We start from the raw sequence: 18,750 nt of genomic DNA, 5'->3' as shown, positions 1-18,750 counted from the left end.
TAAAATGTATTGTAGGCATGCATAATGTAATGTCTCAAACATCACTGTCATCATGTTCCTTAACATCACAACCTACCCGCTACATAAGTGAAATGCCTGAAAGCTTCACACGGCAGTTTTTAAATTTGGCAGCCCCAAACTGCAATTTCTACAAGTCATTTGAGGTGATTACAAAAACTGGTCTCTGACTTCCTCTCTCCAACCTGGAAAAGGGAAAGTAGTTTAACTGCAGGAGTTGAAGTGAATTAGTCACACACTCTTCCTCTATTTTTTTTTCTTTTACTCAAGTAATAATTTCCTTTTACTCTTTTCCTGTCAGCCATCTTCATTTTCTTCTGCTCTTTTTGTGTTTCCTTGCTCCAAATACTACTACATAGATAAAGCTGTTTCTTTTCCTATTTTTCCCTCTTCGTTTTTTCTTATATTTTTGGGTGTTTTTATATGTTTATTGGATAGCCAACAGCAGAGGGAGATGACATCAAAAAGTTCCTTGCGCCAGATGAAAATCAGGGACATTGTTGTCCACGGTCAGCGACTTAACCCTATGGAGTTTTCTATCCACAATAGCGCTATGGGGCAATGCTTTTACATGCAAAGGTACATGCACATGGGATACACATTCCCGCCAACAGTTTCACACTATTCCACTGATCTACAGGTGGTGATAATGCGGCAAGAAATGCAGCAATGGACCAACAAAGGCAGGGAAGAAGGAGACAGCTAGCAAATCAAACATGGATGTAAATGATGCAGGTTTCAAACTTTTAAGAAAAATTGGTTTTGCCAATGATTTATGAGGGAGAAAACGCTTTCTCTTACTCTACCACTCCCCCTGCCTTGTTGTTTCTGGATGGAATTTCTCGATTCTCATCCACTTTTTCACTTCCTCACGTGGTATGTTGTGTGTATTGTGTGTGTGTGTGTTTAATAGTTAGTGTCTGCATGTGTGTTTCAGGATCCTTGTGTGTGTGTGTGTGTGTGTGTGTGTGTGTGTGTGTGTGTGAGTGTGTGTGTGGTGTGTGTGTGTGACATGTGGTTAGTATATAGTTATGCATCCCTATGTACGTGCACCAGTGTTTGTGTGTTTGTACGCCTCAGTGTGTCCTTCAGGCAGTATTGGCTGATTTGGACTACTGAGAGTTGACTGGACTTCGATCTGAATCCAAACCCTTTGGCACAACAAACACCACCACTCTGTGTCGGAACAAACCAGCAAATGATGGTTTTATTACCTGCTCTCTGACACACACATGCATGAACGCACACACACACATGCACACACACTGCTGTAATTGTTTCATGTGCTGTGTGATTATGTGAAAACTGAGATCCCACTTTCTCTTTTCTTGGCATTGGAAGAGAATTCATCCCGGCTGAGACCTTGAAAGACTAAATATGTAGCTCCACTAGTGTGGGAACCCCTGGCTAGCAGATGCCTTTTGTTTTCTTTTGTTTTGACCATAGCATATAGTAATCCATTTACTTGTTTTATGTTTAGGCAAACTAGCACTTTACCGTAATTTGCTTTTAGTGTCAATGACTAGATTGTTAACAATCTCTTGTGCATATGAAATACACCGTGTACCAATCGATTTGGAAAACCCCAGTGACATAATTCAACACAATGTCCATTGAAGATATGGTTTGCAAATATTGAGGAGCAGGCATATAAAAACCCTGTACTGTCTGATATGTCCATTAACCATACTTGGAACAATAAGAACATATCCAGTATGTTAATACCAGGTCTGAACAGGACCATAGACTTCTATACAACCAGACCTATTTTTTGCAACCAGTGGAGTCGCCCCCTCCTGGCTATTAGAAAGAATGCAAGTTTAAGGCACTTCATCCTGCTGCCACAAATACTCATAGAGCACCAAATGTGGTCTATTCTACCACTGAAAATAGTCCCCAGCAAATGCACTATTTCCTCCTCATTGAGCAACATTTGTTAAAGACTACAGAGCCTTGTTGCTTTAGGAAATTACTATGTTTTTGAAAAAGCAAAACTATATACTGTACTATATTTGTGACCTCCTTGTCCACAGTAGGAAAGCATGTGCTTAGGGCTGGCAGTCGTTGTTGAACAAGGAAGATGTATTTCTTCATACTTAAAGATCTAGTAGTTTGTACAGATAGTAGTTTTTTGGATTGCAAATGGTGATTTTCTGTTGCTTGTTAATATTCCACAGCCATGAGTGAAATATAAAATATTTAAAATACTAAATTGAATTTAGTTGGGTAACATAATGATGCATTGTTTGCTCCAGGAATTAATTCTTGTCAGGATGAAAAAAGACTCTCGAAATAGTCTTTTGACTATCATAAAATAATAAAACTGCCCAAGGAAATCAAGCATTTTGATAATGTTAATGACAATGAAACAAATCCAGGCGTTCTTGTTTGGAAACTGATTAACATGTCTCAGGAGGATAGACAACCAGTGCAGAGCTGATCAATTCTGCGGAATGTATGAAGTCAAACCAGTGGACTGTATAATATTGCCCACATGAAGCACTAATCCTGTGTTGTTCCTGTTTCCCCAGCAAACACCACTGGGCTTTTTCTTTCTTTCTTTCTTTTTTTTTCATCGTGACATCACTCCAGGGGAGATAGCAGGGGCTGGGTATTTAATAGAAAATGACACATCCGTGCTATTTTCAATATCAGTGAAAGAAGAAAAAGCATTCTAGTAAATAATTAAACAGAGACTTGTGTCATGTTATTTTGGATGCGTACGCCGTTGTATTTTTAGCCTGAAACTGCCAAACCCCAAGTGAATGTCATGATGGGATATACTGTACACTAGATATAGCCGGAAGGGACAAGAGTGACTGTGTTTGACATTTCTTCGGCTTGTGTATTTCTCAACTCATGCATGTGAAAGCAATAGATATAGAGTGTGGGATGTCCCGACCATTTTGTTAGTCCTTAAAAAAAAACAACAGATTGTGTTTTAGCATCATGTTTTATTGTCCATATACTAGGTCGTCTGTGCAAGCAGCTTTTTACGACCCATATTTTCCTTTGTTGTAAGGTAGCGACCTCTAGTGGCTGTAGTAATTATGACAGGAGCAAAGGAGGAAGCCAGCTGACGTAGTGTAAAGAGCGACACAGTATGCGTAGTTATACATTATGTAACAAACGTACATACAGTATGTACTTATTTTAACCCAAACCATGAGTTTTTCCTAAACCTAACCAAGTAGTTCTGTTTCACAATGTTAATCACGTGTTTAAAACTGTGACTGTTTCGAATCATTAAATAGAACGGTCCTATACACCGATCAGCCATGACATTATGACCACTGACAAGTGAAGTGAATAACATGGATTATCTCGTTACAATGACACCTGGCAGTGGGGGGGGGCATATTAGACAGCAAGTGAACATTTTGAACTTTGAACTTTGTGTTGGAAGCAGAAAAAATGGGGAAGCGTAAGGATGTGAGCAACTTTGACAAGGGCCACATTGTGCTGGCTAGACGACTGGGTCAGAGCATCTCCAGAACTGCAGCTCTTGCGGGATGTTCCCGGTCTGCAGTGGTCAGGACCTACCAAAAGTGGTCCAAAGAAGGAAAACCAATGAACCGGCGACAGGGTCAGACCCGAGGCTCATTGATGCACGTGGGGAGCGAAGGCTGGCCCGTGTTGTCCGATCCAATCTAGTGGAGTCCATGCCTCGACGGGTCAGAGCTGTTTTAGCGGCAAAAGGGGGATCTACTCACTATTAGGCAGGTGGTCATAATGCCAAGGCTGATCGGTGTATGTCGTTTTGTGAGTCATTGGCAAACAACCTATTCTGTCGTTTAGGTATGAGGACATGTCGGTCTTAGAGAAACAGGGACAGAGCTGTTTGTTGCATCTCGGCTCAGCCAAACAAGATTACAATTCTTTTTCTGCAAATAACCTAACATTGATTTTGTATTTCAATTTCTCCCTCCTTGCTTGCAAATATGAGAGATCAAGAGGTTTAGAAAGAGGCTTATCACATTTGTATCTGTAAAGCCAGCCACCATGGCAAGTGCCGTTAATGAAATGTGGGTTTTTTCCAACAACTAATTACATTCTTTTGGGGGAGGCAGCACATTTGTATGGAATGCAAGGCTGGACAGAGTTATCTGTCTGGGCTAAACACACACAAGACTACCAAACACAAATATGCACATGTGCAAACAGAGAGCGGGGCCATTTAACATTCAGAAGACACTAAATGCCAAGGTTACCACATCGATGCACAATTGATATTGCACACTCTGCTCGTGAGTCTTGTCTCAAACAGGCAAAAAACATATAGCCAACTCCGCACGATGCACCGACTGATGCCTCACACAGTTGAAAAACTTAGACCGAGTTCTCTTTTAAACACAAATCAGCGGTTGAAACGATTCAAAGTGGAGTTTTATCTAACTCTGTCTTTGAAATGGGAGAGGGGTGAAGTGGGACAGGGAGGGATGGGAAGGTGAAAGACTGCAGGACTTCCCCCCCAGGCACAGCAGCCAAACAGCTGAAGAGGAGGGCGCAGAGGACTCCTGAATAAATAGTGTTTGTGCAGGTTTATGGCAGATGCTCTCTATGTGACTCTATTTGGCCATCCCAACCCAGGAATTCTCCTTCAGTTGCTGTAACTCTATCAGTCTCATGTCACATTGTTTATTCATCGCCATACTTCATTGCTCACTCATGTCTTATTTTTTTAAGATTTTGGTTCCTGTTGTTGTTGTTGTTGTTGTTGTTGTTGTTGCTACTTTTATTCATTATTCAAATTCATCATTCCTTTTTTTTTTCTTTTTTTTTGGTTGTGTTCTTCCATAGGTTCTCCAATGCCCTCCCCCTCCTGTCCATCATCTGTCATTGACCAATCACATCCACAATCAGCACATCCACATGGCAACCTGTTGTTAGGTGACGTGGCTGAGCCAGACTCAGAGGAAGGGGAGGAGGAGGAGCAGGAGGAGGAGGAGGAGGAGGACGAAGAGGAAGAGGAGTATGCAGTCAGATTGTACTTACCTGTAACACATGGTAAAGGGACTTTACTTTGCTTCTTTAGCAACCTTCTTAGAGTATACTTCATTTGTTTGGTAATCTGAACTGGAATTTGACTGATTTATTGGTTTCAAATGTCCTTTTTCTAAAAAAGTGACATTCATTTTGAATAATATTTTTATTTTCAACATGAATGATGAAAATGTGTTATTGATTGATTGACTATAATCTTTCAAAAACTTTATCCCCAAAAAATCAAAAAAGAGAGATATTATGGATATTATTATCCATCTGTGTTTGGATTTAACTGTCATGTGTAAGTGAGATCAGAGCTATAGTTTTTTTTTTGGGGAGTATGTGTGTTCACATGCTCTGAATATTCAAATACCTGCTCATATTTTGCCATATTTCTTCTCAACTAGGCCGGTAGCCAAAGAAGTAATTGATGTTGTAAGACAGACATAATAATTTAGGCCAATTAAATTCATCCCAACTTTCCCTCCACTATTTCCCCTCCCTCAGTTCCTCTGTGATTGTTCTGTCTATTGCAGACTCCACCAAATATGAGCCGTACTTGTTTTTTCATGTTGCTTATGCTTATGATAAATGTTGAGAGCGCTCATGACACTTGGCAAGCAGCACAGAATGGAGGTTTGAACTGCTGATGACTTCCAGTGAGCTGCCAATGGTTGTCCTCATGAGAATCAGCCAGCCTTGGTGGGAATCAGACCACTTTCTCCATCTCTGTCACGGTTTCTCCCAGACATTATTTATTACTTCTTTGCTTTCCAACCTTCCCCTTTCTTTCATGTGTGCTTCTGCGTCTTATCACACAAAGCCCCTAAAACTGTATCTATACTCTTGGACAGCAACTGACATTAACACAAAAGAGACCAATTAAGTTCAAGGGAGTCCAAGGGAAGGTCAGCAATCTGTGAATTAGAAAAGGTAAATATAATGGTGACTGTTTTTGCTTTCAGTTTGTACAGAAAGTGGGTCTGGAAAAACTTATGAGAGGCATTTTTGAAAGGCGGAACATTTTGAAAGCGAAACATCTGTTAAAAAAAGAGGCATATTTTGGCTGCAGGAGCCATAATCAGGGGTCTATTACAGTCACGCTTGTAAGTAAGCTTGGTTAGTTGTTCTCCAAGTCTTCCTGACATTGTTATGTTCCTTTTAGTTATTGTGTATGCACCTACAGTCATTAGGTTATGACTATGATTCTTCTACCCACAGCATAGCACACAGACTAATGTGATTGAACGAGTCATCATTCGGACAGGTGTCGAATAAAATTGAAATGTCTTTCCTGAGCTACAGAGGTCAAATACCATGTAACAGGACCTAACTGAATTCTGATTTATATGCCTCCGCGCCGGCAACAGCTGTGTCCAGAGGTATTATGTTTTTGGGTTGTCCGTCCGTCCTGTCCATTGTCATGAACGCGATACCTCAGGAACGCCTTGAGGGAATTTGTTTTAAATTGAGCACAAACGTCCACTTTTGTGAAGGCTACAATGATTTAGGATGACATTTTGGACAGACATACAACCACAAGGCGGCTTGCTGTTTAATGGAAAATGTTGTTAATTTCATTGATTAATATTTAGCAAAAAGTTTGGCTGTGATCATATTTATTAGCATGAGGGTAGGCATGGTTCCAAGGTTTAGTACTGACTTCAAATTCAGCTGAAACTTGGTCTTCATCTGATGGGGTCTTTGCTTCTGGTGGGTCTTCATATGATAAACACATTGTTTTGAATTGTTTGTGTTTTAGTGGTTGTAGATCTGGTTTGAGTTGGTAGTATGATGTTAAGTGGATCACGGTGGTTACAAGGTCGGGTCACGTAAAGAAAGAAGTGCTGGAGGGATATTGTGTTAAGGCTCTACTGTATTAGAATAGTAGAAAATCCTACAGAAAGTCTCACAGGCATGACTCAGTTGAGATTTGAGCTAAATCAATATTTTGGGGTGATATGTGGAATTAATTAAACCTTAATACAGCAGTCAAATCAAGCTACTTGGTTTGGGTCAGTAACTCTTCTACAATTCTAAATTAGTGCAATGTGCAGACCATATTTTTCACTTTCATTGCAGCGGTGGATACACCAAGGTTAGACAGCTGCCAATTTTGATCACAGCCCAACCATGAGAGCTCATTTCATCAGGCCTGCTCCTGGTAGCCCTCCACATGGCAAATGTTAGGCTGGAGAAGTTGGAGGATGAAACCCTAGTCTGGCTGTTTGAACCACCGGGACCACATGGGGCTGAGTTTGATTCAAATCAGAGTGCTGATCTGAGACCTGTATGCCTGTGGTGGTTGACAAGCACCAGATGCAGAGTCATGTTGGCTGGCCAATGACCCTGGATCAGTCTTCTTATAGTCAGGAGTTTGATAGCAAACAGACTTTGATGGTTTGAAGAAAGGAACGAAGACAACCACAATTAGAGTCAGACTACATCAGGAGAGGGGGCATGAAAGAGAGAAATAGAGAGGGAGGAGATTTTGAAGGAAGGCGAGTGAGAAACAGAAAGACAGCTGCGTGGAGTGATGGAAATAGAGAGACATACAGACGTCTCCTCATATATACATTGCCCTCTTAACATAATCAGAAACAGCTCTGAAATAGGGTCCTGAATTGGCTAAAAGGTTGTGCATGTGTGGGTGTTTGTGGATATGTGTGTGGTCCTCTTTTCCCAAAGCAGTCCCAGCCTGACCTAACCAACCAATGTTCAGCCAAACATCTAAAATATCACTCTCACCACTTCCTGCACTCTTTAGACATGCTTTTTTTTTCTTTATTTGCTCATATCACTCTGTACCCCTCCCTCCAGTTCTCTATTCTTTGCACCAGTGATTTTGCGGGAAGTCGAGCACTGAAGCAAAGTAAACGAGAAGCCTTTAGCATATATTTTCTTGCACATAAAGACGACGTACACACAAATGCAGAAACCAATGTTTTTTTTTAAACTCCTTATTTACAGGAGGATGAAGCTGAGCAGGGGAAAAAAACAGTGTGAGAACGAGAGAGACAGAGAGAGAGAGAGAGAGAGAGAGAGAGAGAGAGAGAGAGAGAAGCCAGGCTCTTCTTTCCCTTTCTTCCCTCACAACATATATTTTTATTGGCTGCTTACTGGGACAACCAAGTACTGTGTGAAGCATCAGAGACAGTAGGAAATAGTACAATTTTCAGTCCATAAAGGCAGTTCCTGAAAGTCTTCCTCGATGTACGATGTGGAAAATGGGTTTCAGAGTAGAAGATATTCCACAGCAGGCCCATGCAAACTATTGTGACAGTGATATACAGGCTACATTTATGGTTCATAGAGGAAATTGTGCTGAAATATCAGGTTTTAAGAAAACACCCTGACCCCATGGGCTCTATTTTTCAGGACAACGGATAGAAAATGTTGTAGCCTGGCAAGGCTGCATTACAGTAACGTTGTAACACGTGGTTAACATAGTAAAATGATCGCAGCTAATGTTGTAACACGTGGTTAACGTTGTGAAACAGTCATGGCTAGCATTGTAACATGGGGTTAACGTTGTGAAACGGTCGCGGCTAACGTTGTAACATGTGGTTAACGTTGTGAAACGATCGTAAAAATTGCCGATGTAATATACAGTAATCATGCTGCTGATGGCTCGTTGTATTTAAATGAGAAAAAAACGTACAACAAATGTGAGTGTCATTTTTATAGGCTTATCAAAGTGATAGCAGGCGTATTTAGAGAGGTCTGAGTGCGCCTCAGGCAACCATCTAAACACTTTTTGCTTGGTGGTCTGAGCAACACAGCTTGGATGCCCGGTTACCTGATGTCATTGTCTTAACGACAGCATTTTATTTGGTGTAATGCCGTAACTGCAGCCCGAGCCACTTTAGCCACTATCTGCACGTCCCTGGTTGCTAGTTTATGTAATTACCATAAAGCTTAAATGTCAACAGTGCAAAATACACCATTGCTTTACTTAAATCCTCAAATAGTGTCCTTTATTCACCTTAACTACACAAAGAAAAAGAACCACAGGTGTTTCACATTGAAAGCCTTCCAGCAGCTCAAAGGACATGATCTAATCCCTTTCCTGGTAGGGCTTTAATGTGAGACCTGGGGAAACAGGAAGCTTCATTGGTGGTAAATTAATGACAATCAGGGAAAATAAAAAATGGCAAAGTAGAAGTGATTGAAAATAATTAGTGGATGAAAACAGCATTTATGTTACAAAGAGAAACAACAGATTGGTGAGTATCACGACTCTGTTGTTGTAGAAATGTAAATTATACTGAATTTATCATATGAGCAAACTGAGCCATTATTTTAACGCCAACTTTTGTTTGGGAATTTACAGTACTGATGCATATGTGCAGCCAAAAGTGGATGCAAATTAATTTCTCAAGATATCCAGAAACCATGTACAGTATGTGTTTTCCTTGTTAAGTTGTGTCTGTACATCTGCTTATTGGGTGAGCTCTTGTTTTTCAAATTAAAGCTGCAGGTGTGCATCATTACACATGGAAATATCCCCAGAAAAAGTAAATTAATTCACTTTAAATATGGATATCATCTGCACTTTATGAATAAAATATAATTAAACCAATCTAGCATTGTTGTACGGTATATTTTAAGTGACTGCCTTTGGAATGTAATTGATTTATGCATTTATGTATTCAACATATATGTGGATGTCTTATGATAAGCAAAGAAACAAACCGGAGCTCATAGATTTACCCTTGTATTTACCACTAAAGCAAGTGAGAACATATGGTTGCTCGCAGCGTTAGAACTGACACATCCCTTTGAAAGTGTAAAAGAAAGATATGCAGATGAAGCTGTTTGAATTAAGCAGACTTTAAGAGCATAGTATGACAGCGTTGTATCTATCTATGAATGTCTGGAGAGTGAGCTGGGATGTTTTTCTCACTCTCTGTCATGCACAAACTTACACAGCTTTCTGTTTCTTTGTTTCCGAGAGCCGGTTGAACAGTGAGCCTTATCTTTTTTTTTTCCTCCCTCAAAGTGTAACACAGGGTGGGACACAGACACTGTATTATTTTATTCACACTGCTGCCTCAGGCTAAGGCTTCCTCTCCTTGTATTTAACAGCACTGCTGTGTTGGTCGGAGGGACAAAAACTGTATTTGCTTTGGCAGAAAAAATTCCAACATGGAACATAAAGAAACCTGTGAAATGATTGTTGATCACTGAAGCTCATAGACAACCAGAGAAAGAGTTTCCAGTCTGAATTTGTTTGGGTGTGACAAATTGCACGATCAGTTTTCAACCCATTCTTGTAATGCATTTCAGTATTTGTCTGATTATGTATCTACCACAAAATCATAGATGGACAATGGAATCTTTCTGGATCAAAAATTCTGATACAAAACTAGTCTTTCATCATACAATACAATACCAGTAAGATTGAGGTTGCCACAGGAATTCTATTCTGATTTACTGTGGCTTATTATAATTAACATTTAGTTACCATTTGCAAGTATAACTTATCTGATCTCCGATATGTATTTATCCATATGTTGTGTATTAATCTGGCAAGACTGGTCGTGGTCTCAAGACCATTTTTTGAAGGTCTCGGAATTTACTCGGTCTTGTGTCGGTCTCAGACAAAGAGGACTCTGGATTTTTATTTAAGATCGGTCAAGACCACAACTGTGAAGATATCAAAACTAATCTGCTTGTTCATTGTTTGGTTTATTTGTTAACATTATTATTGGGATTGCTCATAGAAAAACAAAAGAAAATTGCCAGGCATTCAATTCACCTCTGCAATGCCTTTTGATTATTGTATCAAGTTATTTCTCATGGTGCACCTATACATTAATACATATACAGTATATTTATGGCAATACAAGAGGTGAACAAAGAGGAATCTTCATTTGCTTTCTGTGGGTGTTTTTATCGGAATGTGGACCTTTCAGATCAATTTGAGGAGTGCCTCTGGTTTACATGTTCAACATTTTATCAAATGTGTGTCATGCAATGTGGACTTCGCGCTGGTCTGGTCTTGGTCTTGACTTGGTCTCAGTTTAGGTGGTCTTGACTACAACACAGGTATTAATAACTTAAACTTTCAAAGGCATTGAGTGTTACTTTAAGAAGGGCCATCTTTACACAACACATTCTCACTCCCAAATTGTCTAATACCTTCGCTTAGGGATGCTGTCCTTTCAAAATAAACTCCACAGGAAGTTAGGTTTAGGCAACACAACCACTCAGTTAGGGTTAGGAAATGGTCATGATCGATGTTAACTACACTGACTAGCGACTCATTTGACTCACAGAGCTGACGATACCGACGAGTCACGTAACCAAAGACTGACATGACAAAATAAGTCAACGTTACTTTTAGTTTCACACGGGACACAAACGCCGGTCTCCTGGTTGAAAGTCTTGTGTTTGTTTGACCCATCCACCACCACCCTTCCAACCGCCCTGAACAGACTCTCACGCTATTAATACTACGTCACTGCTCCGACCGCATCGAATAACCCCGCGGGTGGGTTTACATTGGAGTTAGATGAAAGCCTGTATGTATAATGTGTATAGCCTATAGGTATAATATATATATATATATATATTATAAGTAATCAGACAACTTGCGCCAACTTCCAATAAAAAGGCAGTGTTAGCTCTGTAAACTGTTTTAACCCAGCAGTGGCATTTGTTTTAAAGCAAGTGAACAAAGGCGGTGTAATAGCTCGCCACTCCTCATCTCTCCCCGAGAGTGAAAAGACGCCAAAAGCCTTCCAGCGTCCAGCCTTTAGATGCCTCAGAGACGCCAAAGCTATCAGCTCCAAGCGGAAAAAGCAACAAAAAACAGACAAGTTTCTTTGCAAACGGGGATGACGCCAAGGCTTATTGACAGCGTCTATACTGAAAGCAAAAGGGAGGTCAGACCGAGGCGGAGAGAGAAACACGAATAACACTTAGTGCTTTTTACTTTGGGACCAAGTAGGCAATTCTCCTCAACACCAGAACTAATCAATGAACCATTGAATGAAAGAGAGGAAGGAGAGAGAGTGAGCGAGAGAGAGAGAGAGAGGGAGAGAGAAAGAAAAACATATTTCTCCTCAGCACCAGACCTAATCAATGATGGCGATGGGAGGAAAGGATGGAGAGAAGGAAGGAAGGAAGAAAGAAAGAAAGGACCCTTCTTGACATGAGAAAGAATCGATGGCTAGAGGCAGAGAGCGGGGTCAAACTGCAGAAAAGATATTTGAAAGAAAATTGTGAGAGAAGAGAGAACAAGAAGAGAGTCAATCATTGATCAGGCTAATGAACCCCAGGCTAGTGGCTGGTGGCTGGTATTTAAGCCTCAAACACACACACATGGAAAAAGGGCACCAACACACAGCTCACGTCTGAGGCTGATTGCAGAATGGAGTCACTTAAGTAAATCAAAATGTTGTAGCAGACTCCATACACGGAGACAGAGAGACGGAGAGAGAGGCAGACAGAGAGATAGAGTGGAAGGGTGTGTGTGTGTGTGTGTGTGTGCGTGCGTGCGTGCGTGTGTGTGTGTATGACACAGCCAGTGCTCTGTCCTCAGTGTCCTGACAATGAAATGAGACACAGATGGAAGAATATTTTGAATTGATATAAAACAACCCTTCTGTCTTGTTTGAGTTTAACCCAGTTTATATTTATGTATGAGATAAAGTTCTTCATTTTGGTTTTGATTTGTCCTCATCCTTGGTGCTATAAGCTCTCATTGTTTTTCAGCTTAGCACTGCTTTCAGAGATTTGTCAGGGCTTAACGGTGAATCATGGCTCATTTTCCAAGTCTTTTTTTTTTGGTCAACGTGATCTCATCCCTACTCGTCATATTTTGCCACTTGGGCAGAAGCCTGGGGCGGCCTTTTGCATAGTAGTTTGATGCAGAAGGTTCACACGTGGTTAAAGGGGACAAATCATGCTCATCTTCAGGTTCATATTTGTATTCTGGGTTTCTACTAGAACATGTTTATATGCTTTAATGTTCAAACAACATATTATATTTCTCATACTGTCTGTCTGAATATACCTGTATACACCCTCTATCAGAAACGCTCCGTTTTAGCGCATTTCAACGGAATGGCAACAGAACTGCGTTGCTAGGAAACAGCTTGGGTCCATGTTTACTTCCTGTCAGCTGATGTTATTTACATACACTGCAACAGGAAATAAACTGGGACACATTTGGAATGTTTACGTTTAAAACTGTGAAACTGTCTAAATATTGTAGATTTGTGACATCACAAATGTACAGAAATCTTGATGGCTTGTTTCAAACGCACAATTTCTGAATACGGGCTGTGTTTATTTATCTGTGGATTGAACCTTTTGATACTTTCACAGTATTTATACATCACTTAAACCTACTTTATAATATAAAAGACATGAAAATCTCCCTGTTTATAATATGGGAACTTTAACATTGTGAAACGGTGGCAGGTTATGTTGTAACACATGGTTAATGTTGTGAAATGGTGGCAGTAATGTTTAAGCAACTACTTGGTTGGGTTCACCCAGTCCAATGGGGGAAAGTCACTGTGCAGTGACGTGGGTGGGTTTACATTGGAGTTAGTTGAGAGCCCAGTGCGTCTCATACAGATGCTAAGGGGTACCTTGTGCATCGGTATCAAGACACCGAGGGGCACTGACCTAGTGTTGGAATTTGACATCATGGGAGTGAAACCAGGCTTGGTCACATTATTATCAAGTACTTCTGAGTGCTAATCTTGGAGGATGATCTGGGCAAATGTTTGGCCTGTAGTGTTTCACCAGGTACTGTGCGTTTTGTGATGACATAATGTGGTCAACTATAGAACTGAGGCAGGCTAATAGGATTTTTTTGAAATAAAAGTCAATCGGAGGAAAGTTGTGGGTGTCAAAATGCGTCTAAAATGTGTAACACGATGCTAACATCTGCTGCAGCATGTTTCAAGGTAGGGATACTGAACAAATAATACTGCTAACCAATCAAATATAAATGGAGATAATGCCCCTCTTATTAACGTCCCTCTTGAATTCTTGATGTATTTTCCAGATGCACCTTCTTTATCGTTTCAAAGCGCCTTTATACATCACATCCGTATATAAATACTTCACTCCAGGGCAACGTTGGCTTCGCTTCCGCTGTGTGGATTAGTGGGTTACAACCACAGACTGGGCCCAAGGACGCCAATTTACACACATCTGCTGAATAAGCAGAGAGCTTACGCTCGTATACACTTGATGCACATTGGTAGAGCGTGAAGCAGGCTTTAGTTGTAACCTTAACCATCTTGACACTGCCCGTGTCTGTTAAAAATGTCATATCTGAGCCAGAATAAATGGAAGCACAGCCAGTGTATAATTATGTTATTTTCACATTTCTTTCTTGACGCAACTCAGAGGAATGGATTTCAGCACTAGCCCTGTCAGTTAGCCTGCATATCGACCATTAGTTCTCTGTTCCCAGGGTTCTGTATGGAAAGCCTGTTCTTGTCTGTCTGGAAAACAGACAGACTCACTACTATGAATAAAATAGGTCGAAATATACCTGCCACCACACATCTAATGGAGGCAGAGCAATTACAAACAAGTTTGTCTCGGTTGTCAATAGCGCATATGATTTCCCCTGAACATTTCTTATTATATAAATTACTCTTTGACTGTTCAAACTAGACGAGGAGAAAGCAAGCAAGTCAAGACAACACAGTAAAAGCTCCTTGATATGATGCTCTTGAAGAGAATATCCCCGACTCAAATATTGAAAGCAGAACTGAGTGTAATTGTACAAAGGACGTGGTTATGTTACTCCCAAATTGAATGTGATGGCTTTTAATGCAGTCTTCTTTTTTTCTTTTGGTGCTTTGCCAACAGGTCACCGAACCTAAATGACATTATTCTGTATTGCCTTCCAAAATTACCCTCGTGAACTTTACAAAAAACATTTCCGAAGAGTGGTTCCTGGTCTTCCACCTCTATGGTTATGGTGTGGTTAAGTTTGGGCTACTTGGTTAAGGTTAGGGAAAGATTGTGGTCAAAGATTAGAATAAATCACACTGACTGCAGTCTTGTGTGTGTCCAGCCATCCACCTCAACCTCAACCCCTCAAATATTTGTTTTACCAACATCATGATAACTTTCCTTGTGATTGTAATCATCTGTTGTGTCATCAAATGGCCATCACTTTTCTGTAGAGAACTGTCAGTATTGTCATGATGGCCAGAGGTTGCTTGTCAGAAAATGACAATAAGTTGTTGTGAGCTGTTTGAAGACACAACTGATGTAGTGTTTTTTGTGGAGAGGACATGGTCCCATGGGGGTCTTTTGAACGTTTCCCACATCCTCTCTTCAGGCATCAGCCTCATGACCAACGTCTGATTTAAACCCTTCTGCTGGTAAAACTCGAACAATAGCAAAAGTGACAGTGTGTGCGGAGCTCCATCCAGCAATTTCCATATAGTGTACCCTGCAGCCTCAAGGGGCTTGGCACTTTTCCTGTGGTTGCTATTGAGATTCAATTGTATTTCAATAATATGTTTCATCCGATACTCAATCCAATAAAGCGAATGTGATTTCTGAGAGTGTTGGGAGTGCAAAAAAGGGAATGTGATGGAAATATGAAAACAAAGAGAGAGAGAGACATATGTTAAAAAAAAAAAAAAAATCCTGGTGGCTGTGAGGACAAAAAAAAGGATAGAAAACAGATGAAAGAGCAAAATAGAAAAAGCAAAGGGAGACCCAGTGGCTTAGAGGAACACAGCCTTCCATATTAACGACTTGGCCAGAGCTAGAGAGTAAAAGAACGGATAGAGGGAGAGAGAGAGAGAGAGAGACAGGGCACCGAGAGCTGACTTGGCAGGAGAAAATGAATGAGAGAATGTGGGCGAGAGAGACAGAGAGGGAAGGGAGGGTGGATGAGGGGTCAGTGCACTGGTGCTACAATAAGGAGAGAGAAATGTGGAGGACTGATGAGAGGCTCTGAAAAGGCTGCAGCTGCCTATACTAAATAACTGAGTGGAAGAGAGGATGGGAAAGTAAGAGAGGAGGTGAGATGAAGAGGATGTCGGGGAGTAGGAGGGAGGTGATGAAGATGTGGAGGGAGAGAAATAAAAGATGAAAATTGAGCCAAGCCGGTGTTGGGAAGAGGGAGAGGGAGTTGCTCCTGTGTTTTGTACAAATCAATTTAAGGAGAGGAAAGGAACAGATACTGATACCGTCCTCGTGCTTTATCTCTCCACTTCCTTCTTCTCATTAATCCTGTGTCTTTGTTACCATCACCATCGCTTTCCCTGTCATCAGTAAGTCCCCTTCCTTCTCTTTGCTTCTCCATTCTCAGTCAAATGAGCTTCATTGGCACTAGTGTTAGTCAGCCACAGCAATGACGCACCTGATAAGATTCAAGTCAACCAATTAAGGGTCATTTGAAAATGCTGAATGTTGGACTTAATTCTAACGGTGCATGTTGTATAACAGAGATCTCGTCCTATCCTGACGGTACAGGTGGCAGCCGTGGCCGTATGTTTTCGGGTTATCAGTCCCTCCGGTCCATACTCGTGAATGTGATATCTTAGGAACACTTGAAGGGCATTTCATCAAATTTGGAACCAGCATCCACTTCGGCTCAACGATGAACTGATTAGATTTTTTGAGTCAAGAAGCTCAAGAATTTATATACTAATTATGACATAATTTCACACAAATGTCTAACAGGATAAAATAATGTAGCGATGACATTTGGACAGACATGGATATAAACTGCAAATCAATTGGTTGGTGGAGGCATACAACCGTGAGGCGGTAAATGTAGTTTATCATGATTGTTTTTAAAAAGTATTACAGACCAAAAGTCAGCTTGCCTCCATCTGAACTGATGTACTGGTATCCAAGCTCAGCTGATACTTCAGATGTATAGTATTATTCCTCCGTATAGGACCAGACCACTGGTACCCAGACATGACCTCATTCATTCACCTTCTTTGCCCATCACCTCGACATGGTGAGAATGGGAAGTGACAGATGAAACTAACTGGTATACAAAGAGATAATCCTGATTTTCTGCTGTTTTTTTTTGTATTTGAGCCTCATGTTTCATTAGATATGGATGTTGTTCTGCTGAAAACTAAAAAAGACAAGGCAACACTTTTATCAGACATGCTTTTGGATGAAAATGTTGAATATTACTTAGGATCTACTAGAAGATACTGTATAGATCACATCTATACAGTATCTACATTGGTTAGAAATTGATTGAAATACAAGAAGCCCACATTGTCTTTTTTTATTGATTTTCAAAAGGTGTTTTGATTTTGTCGATCATGATCCCCTAAAATTGAAGCTTTATCAAATAGGGTTTAATGGGATATTCTATCAAGCTGTTAACTCTTTATATAGGGCACCTGTTGCCTGTGTAAAAATGAATGAATATCATACAGAATGGTTTCCGACACCCTCTGGTGTTAAGCAAGGTGATATTTTATCACCGACATTATTTGCTGTTTTTATTAATGATCTGGCAAGAGAGATAAAGCAGCTGGGGAAACGGGTATTACTGTATGTGGCCGTGTACTTGACAACATTCGTCTTTATGCTGATGATATTATTTTGCTGAAAATGAGGAAGATTTACAAGCTGACATGTTGATGAATGGCGTAACAAGTGGAGACTTTGTATTAATCAATCAAAAAAAAAACACAAGTTATGTTTTTTTGAAAACCAGGCAGAGAATTGAATAATTTTGCATTGGTGAGAAACAACTTGAGTTTACAGATAGATAAATAGAATTATCTTGGCTTTTTCTTAGATGAAAGTATGTCTTTTTTACATGGTGCATCAGTTCTAGCAGACTCAGCATTGGGGGGTATTATAGGTAAAATAATGAGAGATATGGGTTATTCTACATATTCTGAACTGTATCAAACAACTGTTTGTCCTGTTTTAGACTATGTGTCAGGAATATGGGGTTACAACAGATTTCCAAAAAAAGCGGGTCCATAATCGCTTCTTTTAGGGAATTTATAAATATGTCCCTGTTTTGGCAGCTAACAGTGATATGGGGGGGGGGTGCTGCTGTGAAGTTAGATGGGAGTCCAGCATGGTGAGTCTGTGGAACAGGTTGCTGGGTTTACCAACCAACAGGGTGGCGAGTGAGATAATTAACTGGGACTTGTCTGTTGGAGGTGAATGAGCATCTGTCATACTTGATTTACTAGAAGAATGAAGTGGACTTGAAGAACATTATTTTCAAAAAGCAATACATTTTATTCTGTCTTTTATATCATGATTTACGACAAATATTATTTCAGAGAGTTCATGTTCCTGGTTTAGATTTGACAGGTATGGAGACTGGAGCCTTATGTGATTATGTTTTTGATGATATTTTTGTACTTTCTGAATATCTTTCCAAAGCGTGGGATAAGGGGAGAAAAGTAACATGTAGATAAATTCCTCGAACTCTTGTGCCTTTTTGTCATGATTGGATTTGTGTATGTGTCTTGTGCTTCGGGGTCTGTGTTTGTATATTTGTGATTGTATATCTGTTATATTTCCATCGTGGGATATGTCCTGGAGCATTATTTCTGGGAGGTTCATGTTTACGATTATGTTTGGATGAGGTTTGTGTGTATATGTATGTTTGGATGATGCCGGTGTATTGTGCTGTTAGATGATGGTGGGCTGACATGCCGGAAGATTGGATTTGTTGTTAGTTAATGTGTCTGAATAATCCCATGATGGGATGGGTTATGTAAATGACCAGACACGGAAATAAATCATTCA

The 18,750-nt window shown here is 40.3% G+C and overlaps 1 protein-coding gene across 9 annotated transcripts in view; it reads left to right on the top strand.

The window, feature by feature from the left end:
* LOC119485982 (teneurin-3) overlaps positions 1 to 18,750 on the top strand; it is a 387,301-nt gene that overhangs the window by 205,069 nt on the left and 163,482 nt on the right. For 6 of the 9 annotated variants that reach the window (XM_037765851.1, XM_037765850.1, XM_037765848.1 and 3 more), the window contains one exon: positions 4,819 to 5,025. The exons of the other annotated variants lie outside the window; for them this stretch is intronic. In XM_037765851.1, coding sequence (XP_037621779.1) covers positions 4,819 to 5,025 — 207 coding nt within the window. The remainder of the gene's footprint in view (positions 1 to 4,818; positions 5,026 to 18,750) is intronic. 9 annotated transcript variants of the gene reach the window in all.

This window comes from Sebastes umbrosus, chromosome 3, assembly GCF_015220745.1.
Source record: "Sebastes umbrosus isolate fSebUmb1 chromosome 3, fSebUmb1.pri, whole genome shotgun sequence".
Taxonomy (NCBI): domain Eukaryota; kingdom Metazoa; phylum Chordata; class Actinopteri; order Perciformes; family Sebastidae; genus Sebastes; species Sebastes umbrosus.
The sequence above is the reverse complement of the archived record's forward strand: the minus strand, read 5'-3'. Positions and strand labels throughout refer to the sequence as shown.